General features: G+C 39.8%; 2 protein-coding genes across 5 annotated transcripts; one reads left to right on the forward strand and one right to left on the reverse strand.

Annotated features, from left to right (window-relative positions):
- Positions 1 to 1,454: 1,454 nt before the first annotated feature.
- Positions 1,455 to 7,284, reverse strand: LOC146476329 (uncharacterized). Of its 3 annotated transcripts, none has more exons than XM_085114914.1 (4): positions 7,213 to 7,284; positions 5,873 to 6,447; positions 3,043 to 3,869; positions 1,455 to 2,319 (listed from the first exon to the last, which is right to left on the reverse strand). In XM_085114914.1, the coding sequence occupies exons 2-4, from the start codon at positions 6,429 to 6,431 to the stop codon at positions 2,116 to 2,118; spliced, it is 1,590 nt and encodes a 529-aa protein (XP_084971040.1). In that variant the 5' UTR covers positions 6,432 to 6,447; positions 7,213 to 7,284; the 3' UTR covers positions 1,455 to 2,115. The 3 variants fall into 3 exon arrangements, with proteins under 3 accessions (XP_084971040.1, XP_084971038.1, XP_084971039.1); XM_085114912.1 differs by having other exon boundaries at positions 5,873 to 6,451; positions 6,969 to 7,281; XM_085114913.1 differs by having other exon boundaries at positions 6,965 to 7,281.
- Positions 7,285 to 7,359: 75 nt separating this feature from the next.
- Positions 7,360 to 16,907, forward strand: LOC146476330 (uncharacterized). 2 transcript variants are annotated; one of them, XM_085114907.1, is made up of 4 exons: positions 7,360 to 8,177; positions 10,007 to 10,157; positions 11,995 to 13,298; positions 14,485 to 16,907. In XM_085114907.1, the coding sequence occupies exons 1-4, from the start codon at positions 7,704 to 7,706 to the stop codon at positions 14,692 to 14,694; spliced, it is 2,139 nt and encodes a 712-aa protein (XP_084971033.1). In that variant the 5' UTR covers positions 7,360 to 7,703; the 3' UTR covers positions 14,695 to 16,907. The 2 variants fall into 2 exon arrangements, with proteins under 2 accessions (XP_084971033.1, XP_084971032.1); XM_085114906.1 differs by having other exon boundaries at positions 7,362 to 8,177; positions 11,992 to 13,298.
- Positions 16,908 to 22,882: the final 5,975 nt, after the last annotated feature.

Genomic DNA, 22,882 nt, shown 5'->3' on the forward strand with positions numbered 1-22,882 from the left:
ACATCATCACTTAAATCTCTTTAAGGACGTTTTTGTTACTGCGCATACGCTTTGCGCATCTCAAGATACTCGGGTTTCCTGTGGCTGGTGCCTACTAATACAGGGATATTTTTGCGCTGTTTAAAACTATGCGGAGAAAACAGAACTTAGCAAGTGCGCTTAGTATCCAAAAGAAAATGGGGGGTAACCATGCATTTTTCAGAGATAATCAAGTTTCAATTTGGAAAACAAATGCCATACTTTGCTTTGTATTTTACTGCTTTTTAGAATAATTGTTGCTTAATTATCTCTAAAAAATGTGTGGTTACCCCCAATTTTCTCTTGAATTCCAATAGCCCTTGCTAAGATCTGCTTTTCCCGCAGTCATAAACCGCACAAAAATACTGTGGTATTAGTAGGCACCCCCTTAGGGTGGCCAAATTACCTTTTATAGTTAGCAAACCAATAATTGGCTCAATTATTGAAACATTCATTTCCACTCTCCCACCAACACAGCACCACAGGTCCTTTGGGAACTATAAACCCTCTTATCTACTGTAGCTATTGGTACTCAAAGCACCAGAAAAATTGGGGCCTGGGGAGAGCGTTGGTCATGATCCCTCCTTTCCAGTGCCCCTCTTTCTCTGTCTGAGTTGCGCAGTTGCAAAAGGACGCAGCATCCTTAATCAAATCATTGATAATAAAACCCTTTGGACATGTCCTTTTTGTATGAACAATTGCTGGTCAATTTTTGCCTTCAGGGTTTACATGATATTGTATAATAATAATTATTATTAGTATTCTAAAGGAACAGTATTATTTAACTCTTGATACTTGTTCAATAGGAGAGTTCCTTTGTAATCAACCACTGTCATCACCAGCGAAGGTAATACCCATTGTTAACCAAAGATGATCACTTTTGAGAGATTCTTAAAACACAAGATTTAAATATGAGAGTTGATCCTTTAAAGATTTCTTGAGATGGTCTTCTCAGAGAGATGGTTGACAACATACTTCTTCAGCTGACCCAGATTACAATGTTGGTGCTTGTAACATCATTATACCAGACTATATACCATCCAACTGTGGTCCAATAAAATTCATGCTCACTAATCCTGTTTCATCATTCCTAAAACAGTCCTTTTAAATATCCTGGAAAAAATAGATGAACTTACATTAATTAGTTCACTGCTCAGGCACCAAGGAACCTGACACAACCAACTATAACTACATACCTCTTACTAAAGAAAAAAAAAACAGAGTTTGAGAGACCGAGAACTCCTAGAGTGCTTTGAATTTCTTCAATATGGCGCATACAATTTTTCCAGTATGAATTTCCAAGAGTTTGTAGGAACTGGCCATCAAATGGCGCACTCCATTTACCAACTAACTATTCTGGCCGGCTAGTTCTTACAGATGGGAATCGCCCTTAGTGGCACATATCCGATTTAAATCTTATCAAAGCTTTACTCTACCAGATTTTGAGTATTTAATACGTTTTATTTACAGCCTACATTATAACATATTAAAATGCACATCACTTTTGAATTTCTAGTTGTTATCATTCTATTTATTATTATCAGTTTCCCTGATTAGTTGACCAGTGCCACTGAAATGGTCCTCTACAACAACAACCTTTATTTGGACCCTTTCCTTGTGTGAAGTTCATTGCAAAAATATAAGAAATAAAATTAGAGTACTGGCTGCCTGGAATAACCGTAGGGGCTAGCAGAGCCAGGCAGCCAGTTGACATCAGCATTAAATGAAAATAAATTACAGGTCAGACTTGACACTTTAATTAAGTTGTTGCTGTTTTTGTTAAAAAGCATGAAGGACCTATAACTATTACTTCTTCCTCAGGTTTGGATGCCAGGTCCTGTGACGAGTGTCCTTGCATTTTGTCGTGCTGGGAACCCACATAGAGCTGGAGAGAGATATAATGCCCATCTGTATGAATAGTTCAGGTTACTCCTTACACAGTCGCTGTTCGAATCATTGCCCAGAAACACTGAATAATAATCCTGGGCTAAGACTTTTGCACAATCGTGGCCATCTCCGAGAATAACTGGGTCACTCTATAAGGAATGGAAAGGAGAGAGACCCTGGGAATGAGCAGTGGTTTTCAAACGTTCTTTATTATTTGATGAAGTCTGAATCCAAATCACCAATGATGTCTTCCACGTTTGGTCTAGCCAAAGGATCTGATTGAAGACAGCGCCGTATGAGGGTCCGAAACTTGTGACTTGCTACCAAGGCAACTTGTTCTGCACGCTGTTTGGGATCTGGCAGTTCCCGGATGCACATCTCACAGAGGAGGACGCCAAAACTGTAAACATCAATCTATCAGACAGCAATAAATTAATTTCTATAAAACACCAATTTATTGTCTCTGCAGTATGGATACAGTTGAATCTCTTTTTACATTCCTTAAGGTCATTTACACAGGCCATTTTGGCTGCAATGGTTGTTGTACTTTTTAATACCACTTTTCTTATCCTTAAGCTTATGATTAAAAGTGACAAGTGTAAACTAAATAATTAAAATCACTTTATTTAACTGTAGAGTACTAATTGGGGACACTTTCCTGATCGAATTGGAATTTGGAGATCAGATGGTTTTTGAACATGAGTGGTCTTCTGGAACAAAAGTGAGAAAGCATCTTGAACAAAACTAATCGCAGCTGAGGAGATATTTTGAGCTTAATATCATAATTTTTGTTAAATAGAGTTCTGAGGGGAGTGGGGTTCCAGTGACAGAAAGCAAGTTAGCCTCTTAACCCTCTAAGACCTAACTGTGATCAGCATCAAATTTCTCCTTGTGATATCAATGCTTATTCAACCCCTGGGGTCATGGGAATTAAATATATAATCACTCAAGGTAAATGTAAATAACAACTTCTCCCCAGTACTTTTATCAACCTCCTTCCCAGGGTCTCTCCACTTCACACCCAAGGAAAGAGGTTGTAATTTTATAACAAAAGTATGGGGACAAGACAGGAGAATTTGTTCTTTGATATCAGAGGTTAAAATGTTAATTTTGTACTTTAGGATAACATCAACCTACCTTGACAGTTTGATTTGATGTTAGCGCTTCAGGTGCACTGTAGATCATAGCTCCAGGAGCCACTGTCATGGTCTGCTGCATGAAATTAGCAGTGCCGTAATCTGACACTTTGCCTCTCCATTGGTCACCCTGTTGCCATAGCAAAACATTAGCACTGCTGATGTCACGGTGAATGATGGGAGGTTCATTCTTGTGTAAGTAATTCAGTGCCAGAGCTACATCCAGAGAAATGATGGAGATTTCAGTTTCATGGAGTTTCCTCCGCTCTAACAATGCCCGTAAACTAGTTTCCATGAGCTCAGTGACAAACAAAGGGCTACCCTCGTCATTTGTTGCTCCAATGAATTGCAATAAACAAGGATGACGGCATCTTGAAGCAATGTTCATCTCTCTCTCAAACAAACGTCTGTTATGAGGTGAGAGAATAAGTTCATGAATTTGTTTCACCGCTACTTTGCAGCCTCTAAATCTACCCAGGATAACTGTTCCCCACCCTCCCACCCCTAGACATTTATCAGTCATTTGAACTTCATCTCGGCAAATGACCCAATCACAAGGTTCTTTGTGTCGATACTCCTCCAATGCTTGTCGAGCTGTGGACAGAGTTGTTTCAAGTTCACGCACATGCTCTTCCTGAGCTCTCAACTCTGTCCGTAAGCTGACCATTTGCCGTTCGACTTCCTCCTTAGCTTGCTGGACCTGCTCCAGTTCTTCTTCAAGATATTCTTGTTGTGAGAGTAAATCACTTTGCTCTTTCTGCCACTTAAACTGTTCAAGTTTTAATGTTTTAATTTCATCTCTTAGCTTCTGCACATCTAAGGATACATCTGTAAAGAAATTATTGCAATTTAGCTCAGTCAGCATTGACAGTAGCATCCGAAGCAGACGTTCTTTGGCTCAGCACATCATGCACTCGAGCTAAAGAATGTCTGTGTAGAAGGCTACATTGACATATCCTCCAGATTGCCTGCCATTAGCTTTCTGCCTCCTTCGACAAATTATGGAGGTAAAATAATAAAATATCTAAGAACACTGTGTTGGCCCTAATTTACAGCTAGGGTGGTCAACTGACCTTCTTTTCCCTAAAATTAACATTTTATAACAGTTTGAATGATTATATTATTGAAAACATTGATTCATGTGCAAACACAACTAATTTTCTTTTGTAGTGAGGTTCAAAACAATTCAGAAAAGTTCATCCACAGACCCATGCCAACCAAAGATTAGAACAATCTTGTACAGCACACTCAACAGTAGTAATAATGATGAAATCAAAAATATCACAGGCCAGTAGCACAACTTAGTAGCTTTTAATTCAATGGTTACAGTTTAGATTCTATTCATGAGTTCAAAAATTAGAGCCACCTTGTTCAGCAAAACAAACCAGGGTCTGAAATTAACTTTTTCCTAAGTGAGCTAACTGGCAACTAACCTAAAAATTTTGGTCGCCAGATGGAAGGGTTTGGTCACCAAAAGCGAGTGTTATTGTTTTTTTTTGGTTTCTTGCTTGCCACGCCACAATCGCCGCTTCGCCTCTTAATTTGCCACAAACTAAAGAAACCAATCTTTCTGGCCAGGGTATAATTTACCTTAATTTATAGTAAAGCACAAAATTAAACCTTTCAAGAAAATGTTATCATTTAACACAACAAACATACAGCTATAAAAGCAGACTCACAAAAGCCGTGTAACGGTAACAGAGTCTTACAGCTCAAAAAGCATGTTTGCCAATGTTCTTGCGAAGGCTTGGATTTCTTTCTCTTATTATTTCCATTTAGTTGGAAGTATGCTGGTATCCTATTAAGTTCTATGTTCAACACATGGGGGCCCTCTTTCTATACCTAGACTCAACTAAGAGTGCAATTAACGTATCAGTTATTTATTCTGTTCTTCGCCGAATGCAACGACGATCAATAAGCTAGTGCCAGACCCTCACACTTTTTCTGTTGCTCAAGCCAGTCCGCACCGCGCAGGCCTGTCACTATTGATAAAATAAGGATTACGCGCCAATGCTTTTGATCTTGCCGGATCTCGCCAGGTCATGTTTTCGCCCGCGATATCCGTATTGGGACAAGCCGCTAAAACAATATGGCGCCAGGTAAATATGGCGATCGTAAAATCGTCACTTCGTTTTACTACAACTGTCCACCGGAGCTTTTTATTTTTTCTTTTAGAAAGAGTCCTTTTACCTTGGAGTGTCAAATGCCGATGGGACGAAAGATTAGTTGCCTGCTGGCGACCAGTTCTAAATTTCTGGTCACCAACACCTAATTTTTGGTCGCATTGGCGACCAGTCAGTTGCAATTTCGGACCCTGCAAACGAACTGCTCAATAACTCCATAGTTCACAGTTATTGAGCCACATGTATAATTTAGTTTAGTTTCCAATGAAAGTTACCAGGTAACTAACAAATCTCTGTGCCTTATAAGTGGGGCATAGGACCTCATTGTAGTGTAAATGTATCATACTGGTTGAATTTTCTCAAGTTCACCTCATAAAATTAATGTTGTATGAAAAAGCCCCAATCATTACAAACAAAACCAGTTCAATGACTATGCATGATCACAATAACAACAACAATATGTTTTTCCACTGAGCCCATTCTTCTTACTGTAAGTTCAGTGGAGCAGTATACAAATAATGGAAAGATGTAATAAAAAGGGCAAGGCAATGCAAGTCACTGCTTCCAGTGGTCCATTATCACTAAAGAGTGAGATGTTATAAAATTAGTATGATTGATCCTGTGCAGATTTTCTAAACTGAATTTTGGCTATATATTATACAGCAGTCATTTCATTGAGTGGCTAATGTAAAATAATCCAATACAAACCTGAGTTCAAATCTTGCATCAGCTTTTCAGCATCTTGTTTGTTTAATAACTGCATCCACTGTGGCACAGATGTGGGTGATGTAATTGGACCTGTCACACCAACCGTACCAGTCATACCAAGAAATGGAAGCAGAGACAATGTTTTCATGCTATTAGAGTTTGTCACTTTATTGTATGCATTTGAAGAGTCACTTGGAGTAAATGATGAATAACATGAGACACGTTCAGCACTGTTTGTTGAATTTGCTTCTGGCTGTATATTTCCCATAAGCGAATAAAGTGTACCATTATGACCACTGCTGCTGCTGCTTACTAAAGATTCTGTTTCATTTGTTAATTTAGCTTCCAAACCTTCATTTTGTACTGGTGGAAACTTTGAACTTTTCATGGTTTCACTAACCATTGCCTGTTCAAAAATACTATCATGGGAAGAAACCGATGACAAATTGGATTCTTTGTCCCATTCTCTCCTTCTCCACATGTGTCCAGGTTTTTGCCGTCGCCCTCTCTGGGAATCTGCTGTTTCTGGCTTTTGCATCTCTCGCCACCCTCTCGGCATCGTTTCTGTGATGTTTCTGCCTGTTTGACAAGTTCACAAAAAAAAAATACAGGAATTTGATAATTAGATCAAGTATAGAAATTACCAGTTGCATGGTAACCTACCAGCAGTCAGCAGTCACCTACTTGTGATTTCAGGTGAATGCAGAACCAATGTTGGTTAAAATAGTTACCTGCTCATGACTCAGAAACTAAGAACATTAGCCGTTTTCACACTAGAGACGGATAATCCATCTATAAAACGGATAACCCGTCTGATGCATTTCCCGTCTAGGTGTGAATTCGAAGACGAATTATCCGTCTTTAAATAGACGAATAATTCGTCTTCAAAATCCGTCTATATAGACGGATAATCAGACGGATGAAATCAGACGGATTATCCGTCCAAATTGAGGACCGTCCCGTTTTCACATCAAGACGGATTATCCGTCTCTAGTGTGAAAACGGCCATTGAGAATGAAAAGAAGATTGTTATTGAGGATGAGCATATATATAGCTTGAAAGAAAGTGTAGGGAATGGGTAGATCATCACACTTACCGGTATAAAGTTTTACATTCTGTGTGGCTAGCAAGGTCTACCTTGCGAACAGTGTTTCTCCGATCTTCGTAGAATCATTAGTACGAGGAAGGGATTCTTCCCAATTTTTCTCGGAAAATCGAAGACTCTGCTCCCAGCCTGAAGGCGTTACTGTGATTATTTCTATCGTGCAAATATTCTCAGCTTCACAGCATGTGTTAAGGGACGAGCCAACAGATATAAATTATAACCACAAAACTTCTACCAGCCGCTTAAGATGAATAAAAGTGAATAAACAGTTTGGTATGTTGACAAACCAGCGCCATCTTGTACAAGGAGCAAGTAGGTTGTGTCCAGGGCCTTCTCTGATAAGGCTGGACTTAGGTTGTTGTCCTCAGTCTTCTCGCGGTTAATTTATTCATTATGGCGGAAGGAGTGGCCAAGATGGATGTGCACTGGGTTTGTACTTTTTTCGCACGCGTATCACGTCAAATGCTCAAGGTTCATTCTTAATTTTTTTTTTAACTAAAGGAGATTGCAAGTGGAGAGATCTTGAGGTTTACTAAAAACAATTGCTAAACATTTCCAATACTGCATCCATGCCAAACACTACGATTTCGCTATGTCATCATCATCATTGGCAGTTTTGTGGCTCATGGGCGACGGTGTCCGCCTAAATTCATAGTGATACATTTATATAATCAGGGCGTGGTAAGTTATTTTCACCTTGCAAGCGTTTAACGTCTCGTCCAAGCGATGGAAAAGAAAACTTATTACATACTTCTTCGCGATTTAGAAGACCCTTTGACTCAAGGGTCCGGTATGTTATGGGGAATGCTGTCCAATTACGTATACGGGACGCTACCACCTTTAGCTCTTAAAGGTGAACTCTTTGAGGTTCTTCCTGCAGATGAACAACCCACTGGAATCGAAGAAAAGCTTGCCCTACGAGGGCTAAAACAAAAGGGTCTGCGCGTAGAATGTCCAAAAGAAGATTTGCAAATCATCAGCGACAAAGATGCTTACATGTTGTTGGCTGTTCAGTCTTATCAGGAGAGGTGTAGGATGATAAAGGATAAACAAAGTCTTCTCAGCTGGAGTGTGACGGAGAATGAAGGATGTCAAGTGTTTGTATGGATGGATGATTTGAAGAAAGATGTTGCCGCTGTTCTTCATTACAAGGGAGCTGTGCCGCCTTATGATGGCGTCATGTTTGGTGTTGAGATTGTGGTATGTACAAAAAATTTTATAGAAGATACCTACGCCACAAGAAGTGGTTTAAAGCTAAAATACAATGTGTTAATTTTACAGTTAAATCTTGACATCCTTAACCTTGCTTAACACTATCAGATTTTCTGTCAACTCCAAAATTTTGTGCAGAGCTTGTTTTTAATAGGTGAATAAAAATGACTAAAGATGTCTTAAGCATGCGACACACTAGGCAATTTAATTAGCCAATCACAGCAAATTTGATCACCTACCGATTGATGCAGACACACTTGGCAATTTAATTAGCTGATCACAGCGAGTTTGATCACCTACCGATTGATGCAGACACACTTGGCAATTGTTTTCGCTGACTGTGGTGATGTGGCACTTCAAGCATGTTCCCAGTTTTCACCTTATCGCTGCTATCCACCATTTTGAAAAGTAATCTGATTGATAAAATAGCCCATCCTGATTGATTGGCGATTTGCAGCGATGAGTGTAGAAAATTGTAGGAATGGGCACACTTGGCGAATGCTGGCAAATTCAATCTAACATGCCAGATATTGGTGATTTTATACGCTGATTGCGGGGATTGGTAAAAATCGCAACCTTGCACTGAGGGCACACCTGCCGATTTTCGCCAATCGCAGCGATCAGTGTATAAAATTGCCAGGTGTGTCACCGGCTTAAGATGTCAGGCAGGATCAAGGCAATTTAGAAGGTGGTGAGGGTTGTTCTTGTCATGAGTTTCTATGTACGGGGAAGGGAGGGGGGGGGGCGTGGTTTGTCACACCAGAAATTTTTGAAAATGTAGGTTGTGAAGTGATTTCTGCAGAACTTTTCATTTTCTGATTGTGAGGATTGCAATGCCCTCAGTCTTTCCTCTTTCCATGGTTGACCAACCAGAGCCAGTGTGCTTCAGGTCCAGACAGTTTGACAGCACTTGCAGCGCATGACTGGCAACCAATAACAATCATTAACATAGTTATATACACAAATTATTTGATTTCAAGCATTGATGATGGTTGCACATAAAACCATACAGCATACTACATGTGGTACAATGTATTTAGTTGTTGTCTGGAGAAAAATTGCCTTTAGCAGAGTGGACGTATTAAACCTAAGGCAAAGTATTTAGAAGGGATAAGCAGTGTTCCAGATCATCTTTGAAGTCATGATTTCAGTGAAGATTTTATTAAGGGGTCAATAAGGGGTCTCGCCAAAATATTCTTAATTTAACCATTCAATTTGTCAGGTTAGAAAGCCAGTTTTATCGGTGTTTGAACCAGGGACCCCTCTGTTAGCTCAGCACTGGGATAACTTTTAATTTTTCAGTGGATAAATCCAGTAATTTGTCAGTGGCTAAATCCAGTATCGACCCGATAAATGTTCTGTCATTATTTTCCATCTTTAACTGCTGCAGTCCTAACTGGTCAATTCATTCTGTTGTAATGAGGAAGTCTAATATCACAAATCTTTTAAGCTTGGTTTTTTTTACCAGGTGCTAATTACTTCCTTTGTGGGATAGCATTAATTGTTTAGAATGATGTTGGCATAATCACAGAAGGAAGGTGGTTGGGGTGTAGAATAGCTACTGACACTTGAAGCGCATAGATGTTTGATCCTCAGAGTGTAACCTTCCCTCCCATACTTCCCATCCCTCCCCCCCAAGAGGTTGGAATTTCCAGGGGGGTGGGGTTCCTTGAAGGCCAAATGATTTATAGGAAGGTATGAAGCTAATTAATTTAGAGATATTTTCAGAAACTATACATCAAATTGAACCATGTAATTTTTAGCATGTGGTGACAGGTATAATCAATACTCACTGTGTGCTTTCTGTTACTCCTCAGGATCCCCGTTTTTGCAATCGCGGTACCACAGATGGAGTTTTTAGGTGTCAGAGGTATTTCCGGTGTCCCCCAGGAGCAGGACTGTTTGTATCGTTAGACAAGATCACTGTTCTGGTGGATGATGAAACAGATGTAAACATCAAGGCTCATGGTAATTTAAAGTATTTTGTCATATGTCTTGAATAATTTTGATGAACAATGAAGCAGATTATTGATTATTGTTAATAATGGTATGGTTAACTTACATTTTGTACTTTGAGGCATCACATGCTATTGCCATTGTACCTAGTTCAATGTGTGTTCATTTTTTAAACCTGTAGATGTAAGAAATAATTAAACAAATAAATAAATAAGTAAATGAATGAATAGGACTTGCTGATCACTATTAACACTGTTATTCATCTTGTACTTTCTTACCATCACTAACCTGATTTAATTTTGACAATGGTAATGCTGAATTCCTTCCCTAGGGATTTTCCAAAATTAGCCATCAAAATAAAATTACCCATTCCTCTTTGGAATTTCCAGGCTTTTGGCACAGAAAACCTAACCCCCCCCCCCCCCCCCCCACCTCCCCCCTGGCAAATTTCACTTCTCATTTGGCAAGAAAAATAAGCAATTATTTTCGGTAATCTGATTACAAAATTGTCATTGATTATTTCTGTAATTTTATATGCTCCTTGCCAACTAATCGAACCAGTCAGAAGGTGCAATTTCATCATGGATAATTTTTCAAAATTGTTGGACACCAACAATTAGTGGAGTCCAAAATTGCCATGATCAGTGTACAAAATTGCCTAGTGTACCTGAAACAAGAGGTGATGTGATTTACTTGTGATCATTCACCACTCAGGGCTCGAGACTAACTTTTTAGTTCAGTAGCCCAGTGAGTAGTAATAGGTGTGATCTCACTAGCCAAAGCAAAATTTGCATAAGCCGCAGCGCTGTCTGATAGCACTCCAGTGCTTTACAATATGGCTAGTGGAAGCACAAACCCTACAAGCCAAAACGGAATTTTTTCCTGTTTGTTAAAAGTTGGTTACCGTTAGTCTCGAGCCCTGACCACTATTGGCAAATAAAATCACGTGCAGGTAGTTATTGTGGTGTGAATTATGTTTGATTTTGTGAACCAAAAATTTAATAGGAAAATTTACTGACTTAGCCACATGTTTATTACATAGAAGATCAGGCAGGCTCAGTCCTGGTTACATAGGAGTAGGGGTACTCCCATAAATAATGTTGAGGATGCTCCCTGTATGTTTTTGGGGATTTGAATCTAAAAATTCCCTTATTTAGTGGAGAAGCATGGTAAAATATTAAACACAAATTGCCTGTACAGGTTGTAAGAAGGAATTGGAGAAGTGATAATGGAATCAGGCCACATCGATGGAGAAAGTGTGAAGCTGTTCTAATACACAGTCCCACAAGTTTGTTTTCTGTACCTTTGTATTCACAGTAAAACTCATAGCTTGGAAGCAGTAGGGTAAAATACTGTACCATTAAAATGTAGTTGTCCTATTTTACAGTACTGTACCAGCTCACCCAGGCCAGGGTGGGGGGAACTTCCATATAAAACGATGAGGGTGGTCATCGGAAATTTTGAAAAGAACCAAGGTACCAGAATTCTTTTTTTGTGGGTGTGGTCCAAACAATGTTTTACCCCTTAGAAGTACAGTTTGTACCAACTCCAAAACAATAAACTAAATGACAATGAATATGAATATAGCATATAAAAGCTATTCCTTTGAATGTCTTCCATTTGTAAAGATTTTTGAAAGCATTGTCATAAAATTATCTCTATTCAATTTATATGGCTCAATACCCTAAAAGGAACTACCAAACCTCTGATGGAAGTCATGTTAGATTTTAGTACCTTAAAAAGATATGAAGATTACCCTCGTCACTTTTATATGGGAGTCCCTCCTTCCCTGGGCCAGCTCATTTACATAAAATTTGATCTGTGTTTTGTTCTCATTTGTTTCTAGAAGAGAGCATTCAAGATGATTACACACATATATCGAATGAAGAAAAGCCAAACGAAGAAGATTCTGGGATGGAGAGCTCAGGGCACTCCATGGTGGAAGCCGAACTTCTTGAGGAAAAAACCTGTGCCTCAGTCTTGGATGAAAATAGGCCTGCAACTTTGGAAATGAATGGCAGTGTTGAGGAAAACTGTAGTGAAAGTATCCTAAAGGAAGAAGCATCCAGTGAAAAAGAGTTAGTGTACTGTAAGCAGTTATACTTTAAAGAGAAGAAACTTTTGGAAGAGACTAAGTATCAGTTAAAGGAGAGCAAGTTTAGGATTTCAAATCTTGAAAAGCATCTCAGTGAGGAACTTGCAGCAAAAGACAAGCTCAACGAGAAACATAATGCTTTACAGAAAGATTTAAGTGAACAAGCACTTCACATATCAGAAGCTGGATTTAAGTTAGAGGAAGAGAAGGCTAAGACTCGGAAAATGCAAAAGTGTTTTGAGCGTGAATGGCAAGAATTTGAGAAGCGTTTAATTGAAGAACGTGCTGCAAAATCAGATATTGAGCAGCAGTTGAATGACTCATTAAAACAGCTAGAGAAGGAAAGGAGCTTAAAGGTGGCTTTGCAAAAAGAGTTAGAAACTTTGAAACAGAGGTTCAGTCAAGAAAAGGAAGAGTTTGAACAGCAAACACAGCAACAGGAAGTCTCCACAACCCTCAGTGAAATGCAGATAAGTGATACTAGGCCAGAATTAAGCTCTTGTGATTGGCTCATCCACCGAAGTGAAGTTGAAGTATTAGAAGAGAGAAGTCTAGGTACTGGTGGTTGGGGCATGGTCAAGGAAGGAAGGTTTCGTGGCTCTAAAGTGGCAGTGAAGCAGATTCATGAACTTATTCTTTCTCCACACAATAGGCGCTTGTTCATGAGAGAGATGAACATTGCCTCCAGATGTCGTCATCCATGTTTGCTGCAATTTGTTGGTGCTACAAATGACGATGGCATACCCCTGTTTGTCACTGAGCTAATGGACATGAGTTTAAGAGATTTACTTGAGAAACAGCCTCTTGCCAAAACAGATATTGTGGCCATTGCATTTGATGTCACCAGAGCTTTGAACTATCTGCACCTGAACAGCCCTCCCATAATCCACCGCGATATAAGCAGTGCGAATGTGTTGCTATGGCGGCGAGACAACCAATGGCGAGCCAAAGTGTCAGACTATGGAACTGCAAATTTTATGAGACAGTGTAGGACTATAAACCCAGGGGCTGCCATTTATTCTGCACCAGAGGCCCTGTCACCTGAACAGTCTCCAAAGGTATGTCACCCTTGAGTTCACAGTGTGTGTTATTCCAGAATTTCATCCCTGCCACTTTCTAGAAATTCCAGGTTGGATTCTTAGTTTCCTTTAAAAATGTTTGCCTTAAGATCCCTTTCAAGTGATTGATTGACTGATTGATTGATTGATTGATTGATTTAAATTTCCAATGGTTGTCTTGGGATGGCCATGGATATTTTCTGGAATTGCATAGTTTTTGGAATGGGTTTTGTTTTGCTACTTTGCTCAATTGCTCCATGTAAACTCAGTCATGTTAAAAAAATAAAAATAATAATTATAATAATAATAATAAATTATTATAATAATAATAATAATATTAATAATAATAATAATAATAATAATAATAATAATAATAATAATAATAATAATAATAATAATGAGAATGATGATTATTCTAGAAAGTGACGCAGGCATACTCGGAAAAAAGAAATCCGAGTGCTCCTATCAGGAGTCGAACCTAAGATCTTCCGATTACTAGTTCGGATGCTCTACCACTGAGCTACAGGAGACTCGTGGGAGCTAAGGCCATTAAACTAGGTTCATGGGACAAACATCCTGCATACTGCTAGGATTTGAATGTCGAACGTGTGGTATATGAAAGAAATGTGATGGTATATTTCCAGCCTGGTGAATGAATGAGAATGATGATTATTCTAGAAAGTGACGCAGGCATACTCGGAAAAAAGAAATCCGAGTGCTCCTATCAGGAGTCGAACCTAAGACCTTAGGTCTTAAAGAAAAAAGAAAAAAAGAAATCCGAGTGCTCCTATCAGCAGGAGTCTAACCTACATGTAAGACCTTAGGTCTTAGGTTCGACTCCTGATAGGAGCACTCGGATTTCTTTTTTCCGAGTATGCCTGCTTCACTTTCTAGAATAATCATCATTCTCATTCATTCACCAGGCTGGAAATATACCATCACATTTCTTTCAATAATAATAATGTTATCAGGGGCAAAGAATTGTTTCTTTATCCTGTCATAATATATCAACAACTGGAAAAAAGTTTCGTTTTCAGGATCGAAAATTTATGTTCAAGCACAAGCTTACGATTCCCTCATGGAATCTTTGTCAAGTGGTGGAATAATAATAGCAATAATAAGTCTTCCAATCTTCCAACTGGGTTCTTTGAAAATGAGGTTAAGTGAAAAACTGTGTTCATTTCAGATTGACGTCTACAGCTTTGGACTGTTGCTATGTGAAATGTGTATCCGAGAACTTCCAGTGCCTCACCAGACTCAAGGCCAGATCTCCGTGATAACAGATCAAGTCCTCAGGGACCTGGTGTCAAGTTGTGTTACAGAAGATCCTAGGGAGAGGCCAACAATGGCAGAAGTAATAAGCAGACTAGAACAAATCGACTTAAAAACGACTTAAGAGTAATCAGGCATTGAGCAGTGCCATGGGATACTAGAAAGAAGGGGAATCTCTTAACTGTGCCCCTGTACCCTGCATTCCCCCCCCCCCTGTACCCCCTCCCCCTCCCCTCAAGAATCATGCATATTTATTCAACAGTGGCATGAAAACAGTGACCACCCCATCACATACAGTTAATTTTGATCCTGCCTTCTCAGGTCCATCCTTCAAATGACTGGCAATTAATTTGAATCTGAAAACATCATGGGACATCCCTGTATTTTGAAGGCATATTACATGGTGGGTTTTTTTTAGCTGTTTCTTGAGATTTTTAAGATTGCAAGTATCTGATAGACTTTATTCCAAAATGGCTACTATTTTAATATTCTTTTGTTGGTATTCAAATTTTAGCCGTTCTTACCTCATTCTTAAGCTCAAAAATTCAAAGAATATTTTACCTTGAATGAGGCAAGAAGGGGTAATTTGAATGCAAACAAAAGAATATATTTGACGTGGAAGCCATTCTTGAATAAGGTTTATGAATTGCGTAAATCCCTTCGCTGCCTTGCTTGAATTAATAATATCATTACTCAAAGATCTTGTTAATGTTGAGTGTACTATCAGTTTCATGGGTATAAACTTCTTAGAAGACTGAACACATTCTGCTGTTATCATCATTAATTAATGGTATAGTACTTTAGTTTTTTTAGACTATCTCTTGTTCCCCCAGTCCAGACTCTTCACTGTCGGTTGAAGTCCTGTAACATTTGTGAATCTTTATTCAGGTGATTATGCATGTACAGGAGGAGTGAGGGGAGTGGGAGGAGGAGTTGAGTCATTTTGGTACATAATTTAAATAGTGAGAGTTTCCTTAGCCTCCCCTCTCCTCCCCATTTGTTGGTAGAGTGTGACATTGCTTAAAGCAACACCAAAATTAAGGGGAGCTGGGGTGCGGAAAGGGGGGCTACCGACAACCTCAGTGTTGCAAGATTTGTCACCTGTTGGCTAGTCTTTTCCAGGCTCTGCGAGAGATGCGAAGGAGAGGGCGAGGTTTTCGTTCCCCTCGCCCACTCCTTCCCGTCTCTCGTAGAGCCTGGAACAGGCTACCTGCTGTTATGTTAATAGATAAAAAGATACGGTGTTTATTCATACCTTAATATTTGAAGTGGGTATAGGAAATTTACAACAAAAAGATGTAAACATTGAAACATGATTAAGGATGTGATGAATTTAACTGTTAAGTGTTAAAAGTATGGACATTTCTGAACAAACAATGTACTTAAAAGAATTACTATTGGAAAATCGTCTACCTTCGCAGTTTAAATTTAGGCGAAAACTTATTTTCAGTTCTTGTAGGTTAAGTGTACTCACGGTAAAAAAAAAAATTACAGTTCTATTCTTGGCGGGGTTGGGGAGGGAGGGGGGGGGGGGTGCCTTGTTAAGACTGTGTTTAACGCTAAGGAAGTTAAAACATATCTCTGTAGTATTAGTACTTATTTTATTATGAGAATTTAACTTGAATCAAATGGGGGTTTCGTTATCCAGTTGTCAAACAATGTCAAAGACTAAGTACTCTTGAAAACCGCATTTGTGAAAGGGTTTTCTTGTTAATCATTGATTTAAAAAAGCCTGTCTGACAGTTGTGATCAATTAACCCTGTTACAACTCTGGAACAGAAAGGCGTCTGGTGTACTTCTCAATTTAAAAGTTTCCTCCCAACAGACAACAAAGTCGTTCCAAATTTCTGCAAAAGAAGAGAATTGCCTGCGTCGAAACCTTTTTACTGAAATTTTTGGCTTAATTCCTCAGGAGGAATGTAATATACTTTAGGTTTCTATAGTTATTGCATTGCGGGTAAATTAAAAGTGCACAACGCAAAAATAATTTTTTTTTTACATATTTAGAGCTTTACCAAAAATTTAATCACATCTTTTTAAAGTAAGGTATTAGTGAATTAAAAATTAGGAACTACATAAGCAGCATTAAGATGTAGATAGGTTTCAAACTAAATTAAGCTTGTAGAATATGATTAAATTTGGTGGGTGAAAGTAGTTTTTGAATCGGAGCACCGATCGCTTGCTGGGGAGGGTGGGAATGAGGGGTTTATAAAGTTGTGAGAGTTAAGTTATGTTATATTTAAGCGTTAAAGACGGGTGTGTAGAGGTGTTAGTTCACAAATGATCTTTCATTAAAGGACATTAATTTTGTGGAGAATAAAAGGTGTTAATTTTGCGCGAAAATAATGCTTTATTCAAGATGCAAATATTACAGTGCATGTACAAAGATGACGAAGTTAACGCTCGAAATCTCAGCACTCGAATCTCTTTACGGTGGCCAATTTACCTTAATTATCAACTGAAAGTACTCTGTTGATAAACCAAACATTCGCTAAATATTCCACAGCCAATTTTTGTATTGTTATCGATGGACTGGCTGATAGACCCAATGATACAAAGAAGGTCTTGGGTGGTCGAACATTTTTCCTCATTGAAGCCAAATTGTAGGGGATATGAAGTAGTTCCAAATAATCATAGAGGCGGTGAAACGATGTTTTACTTAAGATGCAAAACAATTGACACACAGCTTCAGAGCGTTTTTCTTTTAATATCGACCCACACAATATGCCGCGAACGAGTCTTGAAATTTTAAAAATCATTCTACCTTCCATTATCAGGTGTTCGACGCGAATTGTATAACTTCGGTTGCATGCATCAGCGAGAGAGAATTCTCAGCGGGAGTGTAATCAGTCAGTCCAGTAATGTCCACCCGATCCCCCACCCCCCGTGCCCTCGTTCGATCCACGGAAATAATTTAGGATTTATTTTAAAACAACGCGCTAGAAAATATTTTCCGAGGGACACCATCGAATGTATACAAAAACCTTACCCCCTTGTGGTCTGGGCATCACGCCCAATGAAATTCTCTGCGCCAACTGCATTTGTAAGCTCGGCTGCCCGAGCAATGATAGTCTGAAATGTCAGCCGTCTCTTCCCCCTAGCCCTGTGGGTTAGGGGGAAGAGACGGCTGACATTTCAGACTAGAGCAATGATTATTTTACTCCGTGGTAAATTATGACCTCTTTCGTGTCGTGAGAGAAGCAAATCTTACATTTTCCCCAACTTTCGCGACGGGCAATGAGGAAAAACTGCTTCACTAATGCGATTGGTCCTGTCACGGGATTAGAACGAGAAAGTCCTCATAAGAGGTCTTTGGAGTTACTGGAAAGCAAAATGGCTCTTAAATTCTCGTCTATCAGGGAAAGTTTCCAGATTCGTCTTCCCAAATTTTAAAAGAAATGCCAGTAAAGACCGATTTGACGGCCAACAGTATCGACCAGTACACTCTTTCTTTCTTTTTTTTTTTTTATAAGAAAATTGTTTTTCCGGCCCAGGCACCGGAATATTCTTGTTTCCGCCGATGTTAGGCTGAAAATATTCTTGTGAACATTCTTAGATTATAGCGTATGACATTTCCGTTTTACAATGTATTGGGGGTCTCCAAGTCTTTGGTGTCCAGAGCTAGAGCTGTATCCGAGAACTGCCATTAGCATCGAACATTTGGCTACTGTGCAGGTTTTTAGTGCAGCCTCGGGTTTATTCTTAAAATATTCTTAAAATTTTGCAAATTTCAGCCTCGATATTTTTATACTGAAATAAATTCTTAAATTTATATAAAAAAAATTGTATTGGAGCACGAATCGTACATGTATTTTGACATCCGATGTACGGCTCAGTCGCAAAACTTTATGCAGCGAATAAGTCGCTATTCAGTAGACAAAATGTACATGTATTAGTTGGAGTACATCTTATCCACTAGATAAAATTATCAGCTCTTCTGAACAACCTAACGCAGATCCGGCGGAGGAATCCCATATGTAAGTTACATAGGTATGCGCACTCATAAAGGATATGGTTTTTGAGCCGTTTTGGTCTAAGAAATGGTATAGAGGCCAAAAGTCTGAAAACGGGTCCCAGTAGTAATTTATTGCCCGCGCCCGACCTTTCCCCCGAGGGTAGGTTTTTGCTTACCAGCTATACCGAGTAATTGCGGTCGTTTCGCCCACGAAATGTTTCGCTAACGGACAATTCGCCAACGTCGTAAGTCAGTTTGCGAATGAGTTATGTGATTCGCCAGTCGCAATGATAGTTTAAAGAACGAGAAAGGTTTTTGTTTTTGAGTTAGCTAACTGACCTCAGAGCCATACTGGCTATACTGGCTGTTCGGGCTGTTGGCGTAACAACTCGTAGGCGAAACGACCGGTTACCATAACGAACATGAACTCGAACTCGAAACCGAGCACCCAGCCATCATGTGTGTCTGCGTTTTTCTCCAACAACGGGTATGGATCAGTTACAGAAATGAGTATGGATTTTAGAGCCAGGTCTGACAATGTGGTAATCGGTCGTTTCGCCTTCGAGTCGTTTCGTAACCCCCAGTTCGCTAACGTCTTAAGTCAGTTCGCCAACGTCCTAGGTTAGTTCGCAAACGTCCTCTATATGTCAGTTCACTAACGTATTAGTTTAGTGTGGTAAGGACTTGTTTTTAATAATGTCTCCAATGTACATTGCAATGTGTCAGCAAATGACATCAAAAGATGGCTGCGTGAACGTCACTTAGATCGATAATGTGTATGGACTTTACAGGCAGGCCCCAGTTACTCGAAGAGCGGATAACTTTATCCACTGGATAAGTCACTATCCAGCGGAGCAAATGTACTCCAACTAACGCTTTTGACAAGTTTTCCTCACAATCCCATACTTCTACTCTATCCACAAGTTATAGGGCTATCGGCAAAATCTTGCACACATTTCATTTGCGGGATACCGATCTATCCAGTGAATAAAAATGTCCGCCCTTTGAACAACTGGGGCCAGATCTAAAAATGTTGGTCTGAAATAGGTCAGGGGTTTAAAATTTTGATGCATATGAACCGAGCCGCACACCTCCACCAAAAATCCCGAGGTGTACCGCTCACATAAGTAAAGGGCGAAGACAAAAATCGGTCTCGGAGAGGGGGCGAGAAAGAAAGGGAGGAAGGCTCCCTCTATTTCTTTCTCGCCCCCATACTGCGCTCCGCTCGCCCGGCTCACCGATTTTTCTTTTCCCCCGATACCTAGCCTCCCATGCAGACCTCCTTAGGGATTCGTCACGGGATGTTTCGAAAACGAAGACCCCAAAAGCGAAGACCGAAGACCTAAGACCCCCTCATCGAAAACGAAGACCCCTGATCGAAAACGAAGACCCCCTCATCGAAAACGAAGACCCTTTGATCGAAAACGAAGACCCTTTCGCCTCAGCTCAGACCTAAAGACAAATTCTGTCAAGTGGCTTTGTCAGTATTGGCATACACAAGACAGCATTTGTATTAAACTGCGATTTAGGGGAAATTAGGTATCATTACAAATCCTGGGAGGGGAAGGAGTGGGTTGACAATACTCGTGTTCGTTTACCTAAAACACGGAATCCGGAATCCGGAATCCGGAATCCGGAATCCGGAATCCGGAATCCGGAATCCGAAAACCGGAATCGGGAATCCGGAATCCGGAATCCGGATTCTGGAATAAAAAAAAAAAAAACAAAAATGAAAATTCGTCGACATGAAAATTTCAACGAAGGTTAAAGTCACTTGGGAAACAGTTTTTATAGCTCTTGAAAAATTATAATATCAGTCAGGAGCCCAGTGAAATTTTCAAAAGTTTGCCTAAGTGTTAGTATTCTAAGACAGTCCCTTTAAAGCGTAAAACTTTAAAACACACCAAAACGACACCTATCTATTTTTATAAAATCAAATTAACGGAATTCGTAAATCAGGAAAGACTTTCTTTTCTTTCTATTTTTCTTTTTCTGTGCAACTTGCCGTATGCTGATTGGCTTGTGAGTAGGGGATTTTCGTTCTTTCGGAAAAGCTAAGGGAGAGGGATGTGTACGATTGGTGGTGTTTTGACAGGCACAGTAGGCAAATTAGCGCATTCACAATGGTGACGATGGAAATATATCTTTACACATGTCATAACATTGTGACTAACGTATATTACGGTTCAACAAATTGTTTGGGCATAAGGGTGGGAATGGGGCTTAAAATATTTAGACTTATTACCTCTAAATCAAAATCAATAGATCTACCGGCTTCCAAGGTATCTAGAATTAGAGGATATAAAATAATTTGTTATCTACAGCCTGCTATTGTGATTACTAAATTATGGGAAATCGTTCACAGGCTCCTGAAGTTCTAACTGTATTTCAAAAAAGGCCATCGACATAAAACGTTTCCTTTGTACCGGCAGCTCGACACTCTTTTGTAAAAAGGTGCATAAATGAATACATGCATACATGATTGAACGTACGAATGTATGCCGGCAGGCATGACAGAACCACGACCGAGTGAGTGAGTGAGCGAAGGAACGAAGGGAATGAAAGAATGAACGAACGAACGGACGGACGGATGAGTTGATAAATGAATAAATAACTTTGCCCGCTGTCTATCCAGGGGCCCGTTTCTCGAAAGTCCCGGTAACTTATCGGGCCCGAAATCAAATATTCAAATGAAAATCTAAAGAATAAAAGTGCGGTCGTAGCTAACAAACCAGTCCATTTTGTTTTGTTAACTGATAGTTTTGTCATATTATCTGCAAAACTATTGAAACCTCGACCTTGAATGTAAACAACAACAGCTTTCCGGGCCAGTTAATTATCGGGACTTTCGAGAAACGGGCCCCAGGGTCGGTGCCAATTCAAAGCTTTTTTTTTTAAGATGAAATCTAAGCTACCCCAATACGGATTTGTTTCAAGACTTTTTATATTATTATGCAAAGACAGTGAGTCTTGTGAAGAGTTGATGAGTGATAAACGCAACACTGACTCTTTTCTCTAGTTACGTTTCATTGTCTATCTACGTGCTATGGCAGGAGGAAACGTTATCGAGTAGGAAGAGGTGTGGGGGTATTTAAGGGTACGTTTGAAGATTGGGAACCTTTATTCCAAATGAGTGGCTCAACTGCCTAAGGGAAACTTTTGAAAATTTCACTGGGCTCCTGACTGATATTACAATTTTCCAAAAGCTATAAAACCTGTTTCCCAAGTGACTTTAACCTTCGTTGAAATTTTCATGTCGACGAATTTTCATTTTTGTTTTTTCTTTTATTCCGGATTCCGGATTCCGGATTCCGGATTCCGTGTTTTAGGTAAACGAACACGAGTATTGTCCACCCACTCCTTCCCTTCCCAGGATTTGTAATGATACCTAATTTTCCCCTAAATCGCAGTTTAATACAAATGCTGTCTTGTGTATGTCAATACTGACAAAGGCACTTGACAGAATCTGTCTTTAGGTCTGAGCTGAGGCAAAAGGGTCTTCGTTTTCGATCAGGGGGTCTTCGTTTTCGATCAAAGGGTCTTCGTTTTCGATCAGGGGGTCTTTGTTTTCGATCAAAGGGTCTTCGTTTTCGATCAGGGGGTCTTCGTTTTCGATGAGGGGGTCTTCGCTTTCGATCAGGGGGTCTTCGTTTTCGATGAGGGGGTCTTCGTTTTCGATCAGGGGTCTTCGTTTTCGATGAGGGGGTCTTAGGTCTTCGGTCTTCGCTTTTGGGGTCTTCGTTTTCGAAACATCCGTTCGTCACGCGTGAGAGGAAACGCGTGACGAACCCCTAAGGACGTCTGCATAGGTGGCTACCTTTACCCCATTTGAGAGGGAGCCGGTGTCACAGTGATTTGGGCATCCCCGAGTTTTGGGCACCCCCGTACCCAAATCCCTAGTGTTTTGGGTATCCCCTTCCAATATGGCTGCCGTGTTTTCGGTATCCCCCGGTACCCTCCCCCCATGCCCAAAACACTAGCGATTTGGGTATCCCCTCTAACATGCGAGTAGAATTTCGCGGGAAAAAGGGAAAATCTTGGAAAGATGGATTCCACAAAATATAGAAATGTTTTGGAATATGTGAAAAGCCAGGCCTATCCGCCCGGGTTTACTAAACAGGAAAAGTTAGTGTTACGGAAATTCTGCAAAAAATTCGAGTACGACCAACAAAAGGATTCCCTGTTTTACATGGATAAGCAAAAGGATGGCTCGACTTTAAAGCGATTGGTTATAAAGGAAGACGAAAAATCAAGGATTTTTGAAGAATGCCACTCTGCTGATTTTTCTGGCCATGCTGGCAGAGACAACACGCTCAAGAAGGTCAAGCAGCGTTACTACTGGCCAGATTATTACAAG

Source organism: Pavona decussata, unplaced genomic scaffold (assembly GCF_977016875.1).
Source record: "Pavona decussata unplaced genomic scaffold, jaPavDecu1.1 SCAFFOLD_78, whole genome shotgun sequence".
NCBI lineage: Eukaryota > Metazoa > Cnidaria > Anthozoa > Scleractinia > Agariciidae > Pavona > Pavona decussata.

Bases quoted from the DNA above. Each gene is read 5' to 3' on its own strand.
- LOC146476329 (XM_085114914.1), bottom strand. From the start codon at position 6,431: ATGCCGAGAGGGTGGCGAGAGATGCAAAAGCCAGAAACAGCAGATTCC. The intron at 3,870-5,872 runs GTTTGTATTGGA...ATTTCTTTACAG, and splicing joins GATGCAAGATTTGAACTCAG to ATGTATCCTTAGATGTGCAG. The intron at 2,320-3,042 runs GTAGGTTGATGT...GCTGTCTGATAG, and splicing joins CATCAAATCAAACTGTCAAG to ATTGATGTTTACAGTTTTGG.
- LOC146476330 (XM_085114906.1), top strand. From the start codon at position 7,704: ATGGAAAAGAAAACTTATTACATACTTCTTCGCGATTTAGAAGACCCT. The intron at 8,178-10,006 runs GTATGTACAAAA...GTTACTCCTCAG, and splicing joins TGTTTGGTGTTGAGATTGTG to GATCCCCGTTTTTGCAATCG. The intron at 10,158-11,991 runs GTAATTTAAAGT...ATTTGTTTCTAG, and splicing joins TGTAAACATCAAGGCTCATG to AAGAGAGCATTCAAGATGAT.